Genomic DNA, 19636 nt, shown 5'->3' with positions numbered 1-19636 from the left:
TTAGTCTTAATGTAATTCTCTCTCTCTCTCTCTCTCTCTCTCTCTCTCTCTCTCTCGGTCTCTCTCTCTCTCTCTCTCTCTCGGTCTCTCTCTCTCGGTCTCTCTCTCTCGGTCTCTCTCTCTCGGTCTCTCTCTCTCGGTCTCTCTCTCTCGGTCTCTCTCTCTCGGTCTCTCTCTCTCTCTCTCGGTCTCTCTCTCTCGGTCTCTCTCTCTCGGTCTCTCTCTCTCTCTCGGTCTCTCTCTCGGTCTCTCTCTCTCTCTCGGTCTCTCTCTCTCTCTCGGTCTCTCTCTCTCGGTCTCTCTCTCTCGGTCTCTCTCTGTCTCTCTCTCTCGGTCTCTCTCTCTCTGTCTCTCTGTCTCTCTCTGTCTCTCTCTCTCTCTGTCTCTCTGTCTCTCTCTGTGTCTGTCTCTCTCTCTCTCTCGCTGTCTCTCTCTCTCTCTCTCTCTCTCTCTCTCTGTCTGCCTGTCTCCCTGTCTAGAAGCGTTAGGGTCTCTCCAGGTGAGAGCTGTGAAGGACTACTGGAACCTTCATGACCCTACAGCCCTCAACCTCCGTGCTGGAGACCTCATCATGGTTTGTGTTCATGCCTCAACATAAACAATCCCGTTTGTTCCTGCTCTTTAGGCAGACAGAGCTGCTCTCAGAACAAGATTGAACAAGAAGAACTGCTATTTTTTAGTTATTTTAGAAGTGTCTGAGGGTAATTTGGTGTACCTTACTGTTAGTGTGTTAGTCTGTATGTTTTGTTTGTGGTTATGATGTGAAATGTGGCATTTTGGGGTAATTTGGTGTACTCTAAGTTGTCAACTGTTGGTTTGTAATTGTGGTATGAGGTATGTTGAGGGGTAATTGACTATCGTTTGTATGAATTTCTAGAGGAGTCGGAGTTTGTTCTATGTTTCCTAGGTAAAGACAATTCCTGTCAGTCATTCATTAGTTAGTGCATTCCATTGCTTGCGACATCACCATTGTGTGTGTTGTGTTGGGTTGTGTACTGGGCTACACTGTCAGAACTCTAATATTTGTTTTTGGCCCCTCTAGGCATTTGTTAAGACTCGCTCAGAAAGTGTGTGTGTGTGTGTTAGCTCTTCCATTGTTGTGTATAGGTCAGAGAAGAGCCTTGCAGGTTGCCCTGGGGCATGTCTAACATGGATTCAGTCTGCTGGCCTGGCACTTACACAGTGAGGACTGTGTGTACTGTACACTATCTGCCCTCATTGGAATGTTAATCAGCCCATTTCCGTTACTCGTGCAGAGACACATGAGGCGTTGAATACTAGCTAGTGTTGAGGTTTTACAGCACCAGCAGGGTGCTGTTCACACACCAAACTGAAGAGAACGGACACACTGATCTTGTCAATACGAAGGTCACTATTGTTGCACTAATCAACACGACCGAGACTTCAGTGTGACGACTCTCACATCAGGTGGCTCAACAGAGTTGTTTTGGTAGAAGTTGACCCTCTAACCAGTTAGAATCAACGTTCACACAAATAGCAGAGCTATAATGCTGAACGATGAATGGTCGATTGCAGGTGTTGGAGCAGCACACGGACGGGCGGTGGAAAGGTCATATCCATGACAACCAGAGAGGAACGGACCGGGTCGGATACTTCCCTTCGTCTGTAGTGGAGGTCATCAGCCAGAGAACAGGTACACACACACACCAACACACACATGCAGAAGTATACACCTGGACATACATGTGCACCCAGCTTTAAACACCTTCACATTAAACCTGGTTTAACTATAGAATACACAATAACTATAAACACCTTCACATTAAACCTGGTTTAACTGTAGAATACACAATAACTATAAACACCTTCACATTAAACCTGGTTTAACTGTAGAATACACAATAACTATAAACACCTTCACATTAAACCTGGTTTAACTGTAGAATACACAATAACTATAAACACCTTCACATTAAACCTGGTTTAACTGTAGAATACACAATAACTATAAACACCTTCACATTAAACCTGGTTTAACTGTAGAATACACAATAACTATAAACACCTTCACATTAAACCTGATTTAACTATAGAATACACAATAACTATAAACACCTTCACATTAAACCTGGTTTAACTAGAATACACAATAACTATAAACACCTTCACATTAAACCTGGTTTAACTATAGAATACACACCAGCTATAAACACCTTCACATTAAACCTGATTTAACTATAGAATACACACCAGCTATAAACACCTTCACATTAAACCTGATTTAACTATAGAATACACAATAACTATAAACACCTTCACATTAAACCTGGTTTAACTATAGAATACACACCAGCTATAAACACCTTCACATTAAACCTGATTTAACTATAGAATACACAATAACTATAAACACCTTCACATTAAACCTGGTTTAACTATAGAATACACACCAACTATAAACACCTAAAACAGTCTCAAAAAATCTACTTTTATTTAGTCACAAACAGTTTTACAGCAGGTATAAATGGTGAAATGCTTATGTGTCAACAATGCAGTACATGAATCAATGATAAAAGAGTCAACAATAACAAGTATTAGTGGTAATAATGGACTGTGTTACGTGGTAATAGTGGACTGTGTTACGTGGTAATAGTGGACTGTGTTACGTGGTATAGTGGACTGTGTTACGTGGTAATAATGGACTGTGTTACGTGGTAATAGTGGACTGTGTTACGTGGTAATAGTGGACTGTGTTATGTGGTAATAGTGGACTGTGTTATGTGGTAATAGTGGACTGTGTTACGTGGTAATAGTGGACTGTGTTACGTGGTAATAGTGGACTGTGTTACGTGGTAATAGTGGACTGTGTTACGTGGTAATAGTGGACTGTGTTACGTGGTAATAGTGGACTGTGTTACGTGGTAATAGTGGACTGTGTTACGTGGTAATAGTGGACTGTGTTACGTGGTAATAGTGGACTGTGTTACGTGGTAATAGTGGACTGTGTTACGTGGTAATAGTGGACTGTGTTATGTGGTAATAGTGGACTGTGTTACGTGGTAATAGTGGACTGTGTTATGTGGTAATAGTGGACTGTGTTATGTGGTAATAGTGGACTGTGTTATGTGGTAATAGTGGACTGTGTTATGGACTGTGTTATGTGGTAATAGTGGACTGTGTTATGTGGTAATAGTGGACTGTGTTATGTGGTAATAGTGGACTGTGTTATGTGGTAATAGTGGACTGTGTTATGTGGTAATAGTGGACTGTGTTATGTGGTAATAGTGGACTGTGTTATGTGGTAATAGTGGACTGTGTTATGTGGTAATAGTGGACTGTGTTATGTGGTAATAGTGGACTGTGTTATGTGGTAATAGTGGACTGTGTTATGTGGTAATAGTGGACTGTGTTATGTGGTAATAGTGGACTGTGTTACGTGGTAATAGTGGACTGTGTTACGTGGTAATAGTGGACTGTGTTACGTGGTACTAGTGGACTGTGTTGTGTGGTAATAGTGGACTGTTTTGCGCCATACTAGTGGACTGTGTTGCGTGGTACTAGTGGGCTGTGTTGCGTGGTACTAGTGGGCTGTGTTGCGCCGTACTAGTGGGCTGTGTTGCGCCGTACTAGTGGGCTGTGTTGCGTGGTACTAGTGGGCTGTGTTGCGCCGTACTAGTGGGCTGTGTTGCGCCGTACTAGTGGGCTGTGTTGCGCCGTACTAGTGGGCTGTGTTGCGCCGTACTAGTGGGCTGTGTTGCGTGGTATTAATGGACTGTGTTATGAGGTAATAGTGGACTGTGTTACGCGGTACTAGTGGGCTGTGTTGCGCCGTACTAGTGGGCTGTGTTGCGCCGTACTAGTGGGCTGTGTTGCGCCGTACTAGTGGGCTGTGTTGCGCGGTACTAGTGGGCTGTGTTGCGCGGTACTAGTGGGCTGTGTTGCGCGGTACTAGTGGGCTGTGTTGCGCGGTACTAGTGGGCTGTGTTGCGCGGTTCTAGTGGACTGCTTGCCAGATGGGTGATTGGAGTCCTTGATTATATTTCCTCAGAGTAGATGTCCTGGAGGGAATAACACACACACCGTGTAATAGGATTATCAGGGCCAGATTGGGAAGTGTAGACTGAGTTTTAAGATCCCGAGACTGCTTTATTTGTGTTTGTGTGTGTGTGTGTGTGTGTGTGTGTGTGTGTGTGTGTGTGTGTGTGTGTGTGTGTGTGTGTGTGTCCGTCCGTTGTTTGTTTGTGCGCGTGTGTATACAGTATGTGTCCACTGAAGGGAAATCCCAGTTGAAAGCTCAAGTGAGTCGTTGACAAATTCGTGTGTGTGTGTGTACTGGGTGATAATTCCAGCAGAATGACAACATCCCACTTCCTTCATAGACACACACTGAGAGCATAGTGAGCCTCCCTCCTCAGCAGTAGTGATGATATGACAGCTCTTTCTCTCTGGGAATGAAAGCTCTCTGTGTGGGAATGAAAGCTCTCTCTCTGTGGGAATGAAAGCTCTCGCTCTCTGTGTGGGAATGAAAGCTCTCTCTCTGTGGGAATGAAAGCTCTCGCTCTCTGTGTGGGAATGAAAGCTCTCTCTCTGTGTGGGAATGAAAGCTCTCTCTCTGTGTGGGAATGAAAGCTCTCTCTCTCTGTGGGAATGAAAGCTCTCTCTCTCTGTGTGGGAATGAAGGCTCTCTCTCTCTGTGTGGGAATGAAGGCTCTCTCTCTCTCTGTGGGAATGAAAGCTCTCTCTCTGTGGGAATGAAAGCTCTCTCTCTGTGGGAATGAAAGCTCTCTCTCTGTGGGAATGAAAGCTCTCTCTCTGTGGGAATGAAAGCTCTCTCTCTGTGGGAATGAAAGCTCTCTCTCTCTCTGTGTGGGAATGAAGGCTCTCTCTCTCTGTGGGAATGAAAGCTCTCTCTCTCTCTGTGTGGGAATGAAGGCTCTCTCTCTCTCTGTGGGAATGAAAGCTCTCTCTCTGTGGGAATGAAAGCTCTCTCTCTGTGGGAATGAAAGCTCTCTCTCTGTGTGGGAATGAAAGCTCTCTCTCTCTGTGGGAATGAAAGCTCTCTCTCTGTGTGGGAATGAAAGCTCTCTCTCTCTGTGGGAATGAAAGCTCTTTGTGTGGGAATGAAAGCTCTCTCTCTGTGTGGGAATGAAAGCTCTCTCTCTCTGTGTGTGGGAATGAAAGCGCTCTCTCTCTGTGGGAATGAAAGCTCTCTCTCTCTGTGTGTGGGACTGAAAGCTCTCTCTCTCTGTGTGGGAATGAAGGCTCTCTCTCTATGTTTTTGCTTCTGGTCTGCAGGGGGTTCTGTCTCATGTCAGGTCTCGTTACCAAGCCAACGGCAGCAGCACTTCCTGTCAAGAGCTTCTCCCACCAATATTGGCCCCGCCCCCCAGATTGAGGACTCCTACGCCTTGTACTATGACCACGCAGGTACACTCACACACACACACACACACACTCACATGATGACCCCCCCCCCCCCCCCCTCAATGCACAGACACCCTACTCCATACCCGCCTTAGTCCTGCTGAGAGTTACCCGGGCCTAGGGTCCTCTGACACCCCCCCCCCCCCCCTACCCGCCTGGCCCCCACTCCTCAGCACACCTCCACCAGACCAGGCTTACAGTGTGTGTGTTTGTTAGGTACCTGTACACCTGGCAGTCTCCCTACAGCCCCAGCTAGTCCAGCTAGCCCCTGTGAGGAGATATGGGTCCTCAGGAACTCTGGTAAGAGTGTGTGTACCCAGCTACCCAAACTACCTCTGTGCCCCCCTGTTCAACCACTCCCCTAGATGTACCCCACTACCCCCTCTAAAAGTCCAGATTACTGCCTAGAGAGATGCACCTGCCCCCCTCCAAGCGTCCCGTCCAAGTGTCCATTTCCAGCTAATTCCCCGATCTTGATCCAATCTAATACTGTACACTGCTCGACTGATCCTCTCTCCTTCTGGATTCTCCACTCCTCTCTCCCTCCCTCCCTTGAGAGGGTTGAGGCAGGGTTGTGGCAGAGCCCATGGAAGAAAACTTTGCTACTCCCTCCTGCTCTCTTCTCACTCTCTCTGTGTCTCTCTCTGTCTCTCTGTCTCTCTCTCTCTCTGTCCCTCTCTCTCTCTGTCCCTCTCTCTCTCTCTCTCTCTCTCTCTCTCTCTCTCTCTCTGTCTCTCTCTCTCTCTCTCTCTCTCTCTCTCTCTCTGTCTCTCTCTCTCTCTCGCTGTCTCTCTCTCTGTCTCTCTCTCTGTCTCTCTCTCTCTGTCTCTCTCTCGCTGTCTCTCTCTGTCTCTCTCTCGCTGTCTCTCTCTCTCTCTCTCTCTCTCTCTCTCTCTCTCTCTCTCTCTCTCTCTGTCTCTCTCTGTCTCTGTCTCTCTCTCTCTCTCTCTCTCTCTCTCTCTCTCTCTGTCTCTGTCTCTCTCTCTCTGTCTCTCTCTGTCTCTCTCTCTTTCTCCTCATTGTCCATCTAGCAGGAGACAGGAACAGTGTTGGCAGTGCAGGCAGCAGTGCAGGCAGCAGTGCAGGTAGTGTGGGCAGCAGTCGTAGTGCTGGCAGCGGGCAGAGCTCAGAGAACAGCTTCGGACCGAATGGGACGCACAAGGTGAGCACAGTAACCTGGCAGTTATCATTGAAATGTTCTAGATATCATCAGCTTAAGTAAAGATTGCACTTGGTTTCAGGAAAATTAAGATAGACAGTATGTCCACTTTGTTTCACGGTCATATGGACCACAAATTGCTGAACAAGGTATCCCTCTTCCTGTGTGTAGCTGGCTCCCTCTGTTGGTGAGTCCAGAGAACAGCAGTTTCCCCCTGCAGGACCAGACCCCAGCAAACAACCTGATGGATATACAGGTCGCTTACCTTGTACACTACTTACCATTCAGCTCTACCCTCTTCTCTTCAGTTACCCTTCAGCTCTGCCCTCTTCTCTTCTGTTACCCTTCAGCTCTACCCTCTTCTCTTCTGTTACCCTTCAGCTCTACCCTCTTCTCTTCTGTTACCCTTCAGCTCTGCCCTCTTCTCTTCAGTTACCCTTCAGCTCTACCCTCTTCTCTTCTGTTACCCTTCAGCTCTACCCTCTTCTCTTCTGTTACCCTTCAGCTCTACCCTCTTCTCTTCTGTTACCCTTCAGCTCTACCCTCTTCTCTTCTGTTACCCTTCAGCTCTACCCTCTTCTCTTCTGTTACCCTTCAGCTCTACCCTCTTCTCTTCTGTTACCCTTCAGCTCTACCCTCTTCTCTTCTGTTACCCTTCAGCTCTACCCTCTTCTCTTCTGTTACCCTTCAGCTCTGCCCTCTTCTCTTCTGTTACCCTTCAGCTCTGCCCTCTTCTCTTCTGTTACCCTTCAACCCCCCCCCAAATATATACTATGCCCTACCAACCCCAGAGACATTAGCTTGAAATAATGTCTGTAATCTTCAGTAGATATATTTAGTTCTGTTAAACAAGCTGTATTCAGTCTGAGGTCAGACTGACAGAGTATTCCACCTGTCCTCCTAGCCCAGACCAAGCCAATCAATCAATCAAATGTATTTATAAAGCCCTTTTTACATCAGCAGATGTCACAAAGTCTGTACAGAAAGCCAGCCTAAAACTCCAAACAGCAAGCAATGCACGGTGGCTTGGAAAAACACCCTAGAAAGGCCAGAACCTAGGAAGAAACCTAGAGGAACCAGGCTATGAGGGGTGGCCAGTCCTCTTCTGGCTGTGCCTGGTGGAGATTATAAACCTAGAGAGGAACCAGGCTATGTGGGGTGGCCAGTCCTCTTCTGGCTGTGCCTGGTGGAGATTATAAACCTAGAGAGGAACCAGGCTATGAGGGGTGGCCAGTCCTCTTCTGGCTGTGCCTGGTGGAGATTATAAACCTAGAGAGGAACCAGGCTATGTGGGGTGGCCAGTCCTCTTCTGGCTGTACTGGGTAGAGAGGAACCAGGCTATGAGGGGTGGCCAGTCCTCTTCTGGCTGTGTCGAGTGGAGATTATAACAGAACATGTCCAAGATGTTGAAACGTTCATAGAGTAGCTAGCTACAGCCACAGGTTAGAGGGCAGAGGGCAGAGGGCAAATGAGAGAGAGAGAGAAGGAAATACAGCTACTTACCTCACTACATCAACAATACAGAAACCAGCTTTCTGCACAGCAACTTACCTCTCCACCAACCAGTATAGACAACTATAGACCAACTTACCTCTCCACCAACCAGTATAGACAACTATAGACCAACTTACCTCTCCACCAACCAGTATAGACAACTATAGACCAAACTTACCTCTCCACCAACCAGTATAGACAACTATAGACCAACTTACCTCTCCACCAACCAGTATAGACAACTATAGACCAACTTACCTCTCCACCAACCAGTATAGACAACTATAGACCAACTTACCTCTCCACCAACCAGTATAGACAACTATAGACCAACTTCCCTCTCCACCAACCAGTATAGACAACGGATCTCCTCACTATAGACCAACTTACCTCTCCACCAACCAGTATAGACAACGGATCTCCTCACTATAGACCAACTTACCTCTCCACCAACCAGTATAGACAACTATAGACCAACTTACCTCTCCACCAACCAGTATAGACAACGGATCTCCTCACTATAGACCAACTTACCTCTCCACCAACCAGTATAGACAACGGATCTCCTCACTATAGACCAACTTACCTCTCCACCAACCAGTATAGACAACGGATCTCCTCACTATAGACCAACTTACCTCTCCACCAACCAGTATAGACAACTATAGACCAACTTACCTCTCCACCAACCAGTATAGACAACTATAGACCAACTTACCTCTCCACCAACCAGTATAGACAACGGATCTCCTCACTGTAGACCAACTTACCTCTCCACCAACCAGTATAGACAACGGATCTCCTCACTATAGACCAACTTACCTCTCCACCAACCAGTATAGACAACTATAGACCAACTTACCTCTCCACCAACCAGTATAGACAACTATAGACCAACTTACCTCTCCACCAACCAGTATAGACAACGGATCTCCTCACTATAGACCAACTTACCTCTCCACCAACCAGTATAGACAACGGATCTCCTCACTGTAGACCAACTTACCTCTCCACCAACCAGTATAGACAACGGATCTCCTCACTATAGACCAACTTACCTCTCCACCAACCAGTATAGACAACGGATCTCCTCACTATAGACCAACTTACCTCTCCACCAACCAGTATAGACAACGGATCTCCTCACTATAGACCAACTTACCTCTCCACCAACCAGTATAGACAACGGATCTCCTCACTATAGACCAACTTGCCTCTCCACAAACCAGTATAGACAACGGATCTCCTCACTATAGACCAACTTACCTCTCCACCAACCAGTATAGACAACGGATCTCCTCACTATAGACCAACTTACCTCTCCACCAACCAGTATAGACAACGGATCTCCTCACTGTAGACCAACTTACCTCTCCACCAACCAGTATAGACAACTATAGACCAACTTACCTCTCCACCAACCAGTATAGACAACTATAGACCAACTTACCTCTCCACCAACCAGTATAGACAACGGATCTCCTCACTATAGACCAACTTGCCTCTCCACCAACCAGTATAGACAACGGATCTCCTCACTATAGACCAACTTGCCTCTCCACAAACCAGTATAGACAACGGATCTCCTCACTGTAGACCAACTTACCTCTCCACCAACCAGTATAGACAACGGATCTCCTCACTATACACCAACTTACCTCTCCACCAACCAGTATAGACAACTATAGACCAACTTACCTCTCCACCAACCAGTATAGACAACTATAGACCAACTTACCTCTCCACCAACCAGTATAGACAACGGATCTCCTCACTATAGACCAACTTACCTCTCCACCAACCAGTATAGACAACGGATCTCCTCACTATAGACCAACTTACCTCTCCACCAACCAGTATAGACAACGGATCTCCTCACTATAGACCAACTTGCCTCTCCACAAACCAGTATAGACAACGGATCTCCTCACTGTAGACCAACTTACCTCTCCACCAACCAGTATAGACAACGGATCTCCTCACTATACACCAACTTACCTCTCCACCAACCAGTATAGACAACTATAGACCAACTTACCTCTCCACCAACCAGTATAGACAACTATAGACCAACTTACCTCTCCACCAACCAGTATAGACAACGGATCTCCTCACTATAGACCAACTTACCTCTCCACCAACCAGTATAGACAACGGATCTCCTCACTATAGACCAACTTACCTCTCCACCAACCAGTATAGACAACGGATCTCCTCACTATAGACCAACTTACCTCTCCACCAACCAGTATAGACAACGGATCTCCTCACTATAGACCAACTTACCTCTCCACCAACCAGTATAGACAACGGATCTCCTCACTATAGACCAACTTACCTCTCCACCAACCAGTATAGACAACGGATCTCCTCACTGTAGACCAACTTACCTCTCCACCAACCAGTATAGACAACGGATCTCCTCACTATAGACCAACTTACCTCTCCACCAACCAGTATAGACAACGGATCTCCTCACTATAGACCAACTTACCTCTCCACCAACCAGTATAGACAACGGATCTCCTCACTATAGACCAACTTACCTCTCCACCAACCAGTATAGACAACGGATCTCCTCACTATAGACCAACTTGCCTCTCCACAAACCAGTATAGACAACGGATCTCCTCACTATAGACCAACTTACCTCTCCACCAACCAGTATAGACAACGGATCTCCTCACTATAGACCAACTTACCTCTCCACCAACCAGTATAGACAACGGATCTCCTCACTATAGACCAACTTACCTCTCCACCAACCAGTATAGACAACTATAGACCAACTTACCTCTCCACCAACCAGTATAGACAACTATAGACCAACTTACCTCTCCACCAACCAGTATAGACAACGGATCTCCTCACTATAGACCAACTTGCCTCTCCACCAACCAGTATAGACAACGGATCTCCTCACTATAGACCAACTTGCCTCTCCACAAACCAGTATAGACAACGGATCTCCTCACTGTAGACCAACTTACCTCTCCACCAACCAGTATAGACAACGGATCTCCTCACTATACACCAACTTACCTCTCCACCAACCAGTATAGACAACTATAGACCAACTTACCTCTCCACCAACCAGTATAGACAACTATAGACCAACTTACCTCTCCACCAACCAGTATAGACAACGGATCTCCTCACTATAGACCAACTTACCTCTCCACCAACCAGTATAGACAACGGATCTCCTCACTATAGACCAACTTACCTCTCCACCAACCAGTATAGACAACGGATCTCCTCACTATAGACCAACTTACCTCTCCACCAACCAGTATAGACAACGGATCTCCTCACTGTAGACCAACTTACCTCTCCACCAACCAGTATAGACAACGGATCTCCTCACTATAGACCAACTTGCCTCTCCACCAACCAGTATAGACAACGGATCTCCTCACTATAGACCAACTTGCCTCTCCACAAACCAGTATAGACAACGGATCTCCTCACTGTAGACCAACTTACCTCTCCACCAACCAGTATAGACAACGGATCTCCTCACTATACACCAACTTACCTCTCCACCAACCAGTATAGACAACTATAGACCAACTTACCTCTCCACCAACCAGTATAGACAACTATAGACCAACTTACCTCTCCACCAACCAGTATAGACAACGGATCTCCTCACTATAGACCAACTTACCTCTCCACCAACCAGTATAGACAACGGATCTCCTCACTATAGACCAACTTACCTCTCCACCAACCAGTATAGACAACGGATCTCCTCACTGTAGACCAACTTACCTCTCCACCAACCAGTATAGACAACGGATCTCCTCACTATAGACCAACTTACCTCTCCACCAACCAGTATAGACAACGGATCTCCTCACTATAGACCAACTTACCTCTCCACCAACCAGTATAGACAACGGATCTCCTCACTATAGACCAACTTACCTCTCCACCAACCAGTATAGACAACGGATCTCCTCACTATAGACCAACTTGCCTCTCCACAAACCAGTATAGACAACGGATCTCCTCACTATAGACCAACTTACCTCTCCACCAACCAGTATAGACAACGGATCTCCTCACTATAGACCAACTTACCTCTCCACCAACCAGTATAGACAACGGATCTCCTCACTATAGACCAACTTACCTCTCCACCAACCAGTATAGACAACTATAGACCAACTTACCTCTCCACCAACCAGTATAGACAACTATAGACCAACTTACCTCTCCACCAACCAGTATAGACAACGGATCTCCTCACTATAGACCAACTTGCCTCTCCACCAACCAGTATAGACAACGGATCTCCTCACTATAGACCAACTTGCCTCTCCACAAACCAGTATAGACAACGGATCTCCTCACTGTAGACCAACTTACCTCTCCACCAACCAGTATAGACAACGGATCTCCTCACTATACACCAACTTACCTCTCCACCAACCAGTATAGACAACTATAGACCAACTTACCTCTCCACCAACCAGTATAGACAACTATAGACCAACTTACCTCTCCACCAACCAGTATAGACAACGGATCTCCTCACTATAGACCAACTTACCTCTCCACCAACCAGTATAGACAACGGATCTCCTCACTATAGACCAACTTACCTCTCCACCAACCAGTATAGACAACGGATCTCCTCACTATAGACCAACTTGCCTCTCCACAAACCAGTATAGACAACGGATCTCCTCACTGTAGACCAACTTACCTCTCCACCAACCAGTATAGACAACGGATCTCCTCACTATACACCAACTTACCTCTCCACCAACCAGTATAGACAACTATAGACCAACTTACCTCTCCACCAACCAGTATAGACAACTATAGACCAACTTACCTCTCCACCAACCAGTATAGACAACGGATCTCCTCACTATAGACCAACTTACCTCTCCACCAACCAGTATAGACAACGGATCTCCTCACTATAGACCAACTTACCTCTCCACCAACCAGTATAGACAACGGATCTCCTCACTATAGACCAACTTACCTCTCCACCAACCAGTATAGACAACGGATCTCCTCACTATAGACCAACTTACCTCTCCACCAACCAGTATAGACAACGGATCTCCTCACTATAGACCAACTTACCTCTCCACCAACCAGTATAGACAACGGATCTCCTCACTGTAGACCAACTTACCTCTCCACCAACCAGTATAGACAACGGATCTCCTCACTATAGACCAACTTACCTCTCCACCAACCAGTATAGACAACGGATCTCCTCACTATAGACCAACTTGCCTCTCCACCAACCAGTATAGACAACGGATCTCCTCACTATAGACCAACTTGCCTCTCCACAAACCAGTATAGACAACGGATCTCCTCACTGTAGACCAACTTACCTCTCCACCAACCAGTATAGACAACGGATCTCCTCACTATACACCAACTTACCTCTCCACCAACCAGTATAGACAACTATAGACCAACTTACCTCTCCACCAACCAGTATAGACAACTATAGACCAACTTACCTCTCCACCAACCAGTATAGACAACGGATCTCCTCACTATAGACCAACTTACCTCTCCACCAACCAGTATAGACAACGGATCTCCTCACTATAGACCAACTTACCTCTCCACCAACCAGTATAGACAACGGATCTCCTCACTATAGACCAACTTACCTCTCCACCAACCAGTATAGACAACGGATCTCCTCACTATAGACCAACTTACCTCTCCACCAACCAGTATAGACAACGGATCTCCTCACTATAGACCAACTTACCTCTCCACCAACCAGTATAGACAACGGATTTCCTCACTATAGACCAACTCACCTCACTGCAAAACATAAGAGTCACAGATGGCACCCTAGGCCCTTAATAGGGCCAAAAGTAGTGCCCTTTATATAGTTAAAAAATATATATATTTCATAAAAATACATTTCCTTTATTTAACCAGGTAGGCTAGTTGAGAACACCTTTATTTAACCAGGTAGGCTAGTTGAGAACACCTTTATTTAACCAGGTAGGCTAGTTGAGAACACCTTTATTTAACCAGGTAGGCTAGTTGAGAACACCTTTATTTAACCAGGTAGGCTAGTTGAGAACACCTTTATTTAACCAGGTAGGCTAGTTGAGAACACCTTTATTTAACCAGGTAGGCTAGTTGAGAACACCTTTATTTAACCAGGTAGGCTAGTTGAGAACACCTTTATTTAACCAGGTAGGCTAGTTGAGAACACCTTTATTTAACCAGGTAGGCTAGTTGAGAACACCTTTATTTTACCAGGTAGGCTAGTTGAGAACACCTTTATTTAACCAGGTAGGCTAGTTGAGAACACCTTTATTTAACCTGGTAGGCTAGTTGAGAACACCTTTATTTAACCAGGTAGGCTAGTTGAGAACACCTTTATTTAACCAGGTAGGCTAGTTGAGAACACCTTTATTTAACCAGGTAGGCTAGTTGAGAACACCTTTATTTAACCAGGTAGGCTAGTTGAGAACACCTTTATTTAACCAGGTAGGCTAGTTGAGAACACCTTTATTTAACCAGGTAGGCTAGTTGAGAACACCTTTATTTAACCAGGTAGGCTAGTTGAGAACACCTTTATTTAACCAGGTAGGCTAGTTGAGAACACCTTTATTTAACCAGGTAGGCTAGTTGAGAACACCTTTATTTAACCAGGTAGGCTAGTTGAGAACACCTTTATTTAACCAGGTAGGCTAGTTGAGAACACCTTTATTTAACCAGGTAGGCTAGTTGAGAACACCTTTATTTAACCAGGTAGGCTAGTTGAGAACACCTTTATTTAACCAGGTAGGCTAGTTGAGAACTCCTTTATTTAACCAGGTAGGCTAGTTGAGAACACCTTTATTTAACCAGGTAGGCTAGTTGAGAACACCTTTATTTTACCAGGTAGGCTAGTTGAGAACACCTTTATTTTACCAGGTAGGCTAGTTGAGAACACCTTTATTTAACCAGGTAGGCTAGTTGAGAACACCTTTATTTAACCAGGTAGGCTAGTTGAGAACACCTTTATTTAACCAGGTAGGCTAGTTGAGAACACCTTTATTTAACCAGGTAGGCTAGTTGAGAACACCTTTATTTAACCAGGTAGGCTAGTTGAGAACACCTTTATTTAACCAGGTAGGCTAGTTGAGAACACCTTTATTTAACCAGGTAGGCTAGTTGAGAACACCTTTATTTAACCAGGTAGGCTAGTTGAGAACACCTTTATTTAACCAGGTAGGCTAGTTGAGAACACCTTTATTTAACCAGGTAGGCTAGTTGAGAACACCTTTATTTAACCAGGTAGGCTAGTTGAGAACACCTTTATTTAACCAGGTAGGCTAGTTGAGAACACCTTTATTTAACCAGGTAGGCTAGTTGAGAACACCTTTATTTAACCAGGTAGGCTAGTTGAGAACACCTTTATTTAACCAGGTAGGCTAGTTGAGAACACCTTTATTTTACCAGGTAGGCTAGTTGAGAACACCTTTATTTTACCAGGTAGGCTAGTTGAGAACACCTTTATTTAACCAGGTAGGCTAGTTGAGAACACCTTTATTTAACCTGGTAGGCTAGTTGAGAACACCTTTATTTAACCAGGTAGGCTAGTTGAGAACACCTTTATTTAACCAGGTAGGCTAGTTGAGAACACCTTTATTTAACCAGGTAGGCTAGTTGAGAACACCTTTATTTAACCAGGTAGGCTAGTTGAGAACACCTTTATTTAACCAGGTAGGCTAGTTGAGAACAAGTTCTCATTTACAACTGTGACCTGGCCAAGATAAAGCAAAGCAGTGCGACACAAACAACAACACAGAGTTACACAAGGAATAAACAAAACATACAGTCAATAATACAGTAGAACAAAAAGAAAGTCTATATACAGTGTGTGCAAATGGCGTGAGGAGGTAAGGCAATAAATAGGCCATAGTAGCAAAGTAATTACAGTTTAGCAAATGAACACTGGAGTGATAGATGAGCAGATGGTGATGTGCAAGTAGAAATACTGGTGTGCAAAAGAGCAAAAAAGTAAATAAAAACAATATGGGGATGAGGTAGGTAGATTGGATGGGCTATTTACAGATGGGCTGTGTACAGCTGCAGAGATCGGTAAGCTGCTCAGATAGCTGATGCTTTAAGTTAGAAAGAGGGAGATATGAGTCTCCAGCTTCAGTGATTTTTGCAATTCGTTCCAGTCACTGGCAGCAGAGAATTGGAAGGAAAGGCTGCCAAAGGAGATGTTGGCTTTGGGGATGACCAGTGAGATATACCTGCTGGAGTGCTTGCTATGGGTGGGTGTTGTTATGGTGACCAGTGAGCTGAGATAAGGCAGAGCTTTACCTAGCAAAGACTTATAGATGACCAGTGGGTCTGGCGACGAATATGAGGCGAGGGCCAGCCAACGAGAGCGTACAGGTCGCAGTGGTGGGTAGTATATGGGGCTTTGGTGACAAAACAGATGGCACTGTGATAGACTGCATCCAATTTGCTGAGTAGAGTGTTGGAGGCTAATTTGTAAATGACATCACCAAAGTTGAGGATCGGTAGGATGGTCATTTTACAAGGGTATGTTTGGCAGTGTGAGTGAAGGAGGCTTTGTTGCGAAATAGGAAGCCGATTCTAGATTTAATTTGATAAATAAATAGTGTTCCATTTGGGACACAGACAGAAGCTCAGCTCTTTATAGAAGGACCAGAGGAGAGAGAGAATAGAGATGCGGGTTCTGTTGAGGAAGGCCTGAACTCACTACTGTCAGCTTCTCTGGAGCTGAGAGAGTTATTACTCTGTTACTTTAGTGTGATTGTAGTTTTACTGGAGACCTTTACCATTGTTAAGTTCTGAACAAACGGACGACTAGAAAATACCCAAACCAACTTTATTCACCAACTGGGTCATACAGCTGCACAGACAAAGCATGATTACAAAGGAACATATGTTTACAACCTCCTAATAGTGGGGTTAACTCATTACACGTCTAGACAGCCAATACATCTCTGTTGCTAGGCAGGAACTTAATTGGTTCCTCTCACTGGTGTAGTCATGGCCCTGCCTGATGCTAGGACCTTGGTGGGTGTGGAAGTGTATCTGTGTGAGATAGGACTGTAGTAGGAGGGTTGTTGTGATGGGCCCCTCTGTGTGAGATAGGACTGTAGTAGGAGGGTTGTGGTGGTGGGCCCCTCTGTGTGAGATAGGACTGTAGTAGGAGGGTTGTGGTGGTGGGCCCCTCTGTGTGAGATAGGACTGTAGTAGGAGGGTTGTGGTGGTGGGCCCCTCTGTGTGAGATAGGACTGTAGTAGGAGGGTTGTGGTGGTGGGCCCCTCTGTGTGAGATAGGACTGTAGTAGGAGGGTTGTGGTGGTGGGCCCCTCTGTGTGAGATAGGACTGTAGTAGGAGGGTTGTGGTGGTGGGCCCCTCTGTGTGAGATAGGACTGTAGTAGGAGGGTTGTTGTGGTGGGCCCCTCTGTGTGAGATAGGACTGTAGTAGGAGGGTCGTTGTGGTGGGCCCCTCTGTGTGAGATAGGACTGTAGTAGGAGGGTCGTTGTGGTGGGCCCCTCTGTGTGAGATAGGACTGTAGTAGGAGGGTTGTTGTGGTGGGCCTCTCTGGCCCCCATCCCAGAGGTTTCTTCTCACTTCATCTGTTGACTTGACCACGAGCCGAATTCCTCGCTCCTCCCTAGTTCCTCAGCTGGCCTGCCTTATCAGAGACGAACTAGACTGTTGAATTCCTCACTCCTCCCTAGTTCCTCAGCTGGCCTGCCTTATCAGAGACTAACTAGACTGTTGAATTCCTCGCTCCTCCCTAGTTCCTCAGCTGGCCTGCCTTATCAGAGACTAACTAGACTGTTGAATTCCTCGCTCCTCCCTAGTTCCTCAGCTGGCCTGCCTTATCAGAGACTAACTAGACTGTTGAATTCCTCAGCTGGCCTGCCTTATCAGAGACTAACTAGACTGTTGAATTCCTCGCTCCTCCCTAGTTCCTCAGCTGGCCTGCCTTATCAGAGACGAACTATTGCCCTTCACTTCCCTCTTTAGAAACATGGAACAGAATAATATTTCTACACTTCCCCTTGTCTCACTCAGTAACCTTCCATACACCACGTCCCTATTCACCCTTCATTGACCCCATCATATGGATTCCTTATACATGTCAGCAATATGTTCAAAACCATATGTCATTCTGGTTCATTTTATTTGAATCACTTTTCAAGATACCCAAAGTCACTTCACATACAAGATTAATTGTAATAAATCTTAACATGATACATTTAGTCTGATGAAATCACAGAACGCTGTTTATGCAGTAGTCTTGTAAACAGATGAAGTTCTCATACACTCTGAACTCTGAACTCTGAACTCTGTGTGATCGCTGTGTTTCACTTTACTGCTATACTCAGCTTCTAGATACAGTGTACTGTTTCTCTCTCTCTGTGTCTGTGTCTCTGTCTCTGTCTGTGTTTGTCTCTCTGTCTGTCTCTCTGTTTGTCTCTCTGTCTGTCTCTCTGTCTGTGTCTGTCTGTGTTTCTCTCTCTCTTTGTCTCTCTGTCTTTGTCTCTCTGTCTTTGTCTCTCACTGTCTCTGTCTGTGTCTGTCTGTGTTTCTCTCTCTGTTTGTCTCTCTGTCTTTGTCTCTCTGTCTTTGTCTCTCTGTCTCTGTCTGTGTCTGTCTGTGTTTCTCTCTCTCTTTGTCTCTCTGTCTTTGTCTCTCTGTCTTTGTCTCTCTGTCTTTGTCTCTCTGCCTTGAGAGTAGAAGCGTAAGTGTGTTTTGGATGTAGGGTAGATGATTGATGAGCTGTGTACAGAGGGGCCTCTCTCTCAGGTGCTTCACTCTGAAGAGGGATCGGGGGATGGGGGCTCTCTCTCAGGTGCTTCACTCTGAAGAGGGATCGGGGGATGGGGGCTCTCTCTCAGGTGCTTCACTCTGAAGAGGGATCGGGGGATGGGGGCTCTGACCTGTTTGGATTGAGGGAGTAGAGGGAGTAGGATCAAAACCATTGCCCCGTGTGAAAGAGAGAGGAGAGAGGCATCGGTCTGGCATCGGTCTGACATCGGTCTGTTGACTGGCACCTCAGATCTACGAGATAATACACCTTCACCTCAGATCTACGAGATAATACACCTTCACCTCAGATCTACGAGATAATACACCTTCACCTCAGATCTACGAGATAATACACCTTCACCTCAGATCTACGAGATAATACACCTTCACCTCAGATCTACGAGATAATACACCTTCACCTCAGATCTACGAGATAATACACCTTCACCTCAGTCCTTCCTCGTGCTTGCTGTTAGCTGTGAACACTTCATTTGGTAAAGGCTGTAATCTGTCTCTGTCTCTCTCTGTCTCTCTCTGTCTCTCTCTGTCTCTCTCTGTCTCTCTCGCTCTCTCTCGCTCTCTCTCGCTCTCTCTCGCTCTCTCTCGCTCTCTCTCGCTCTCTCTCGCTCTCTGTCTCGCTCTGTCTCTCTCTCTCGCTCTGTCTGTCTCTCTCTCTCTCTCTCTCTCTCTCTCTCCCCCCCACAGGTGGTCAGAGTCGTCAAGTCAGTGGTGGTACTCGTTTGGGGGAGCAGAGTGGCTTCATGTGTTCAGACATGGTCCTGGTGGGCAGCGTA

At 45.9% G+C, this 19636-nt stretch overlaps 1 protein-coding gene across 1 annotated transcript in view; it reads left to right on the top strand.

Annotated features, from left to right (window-relative positions):
• The window catches only part of LOC109888865 (caskin-2), an 82867-nt gene that overhangs the window by 57371 nt on the left and 5860 nt on the right, over positions 1-19636 (top strand). Inside the window, 6 exon segments of the mRNA XM_031805095.1 lie at positions 480-574; positions 1537-1654; positions 5257-5388; positions 6417-6547; positions 6716-6800; positions 19548-19633. Of these exon segments, the coding sequence (XP_031660955.1) occupies positions 480-574; positions 1537-1654; positions 5257-5388; positions 6417-6547; positions 6716-6800; positions 19548-19633 (647 nt within the window).

This window comes from Oncorhynchus kisutch, linkage group LG25 (assembly GCF_002021735.2).
Source record: "Oncorhynchus kisutch isolate 150728-3 linkage group LG25, Okis_V2, whole genome shotgun sequence".
NCBI classification, from domain to species: domain Eukaryota; kingdom Metazoa; phylum Chordata; class Actinopteri; order Salmoniformes; family Salmonidae; genus Oncorhynchus; species Oncorhynchus kisutch.
This window is presented reverse-complemented; position numbering and strand designations above follow the sequence as displayed.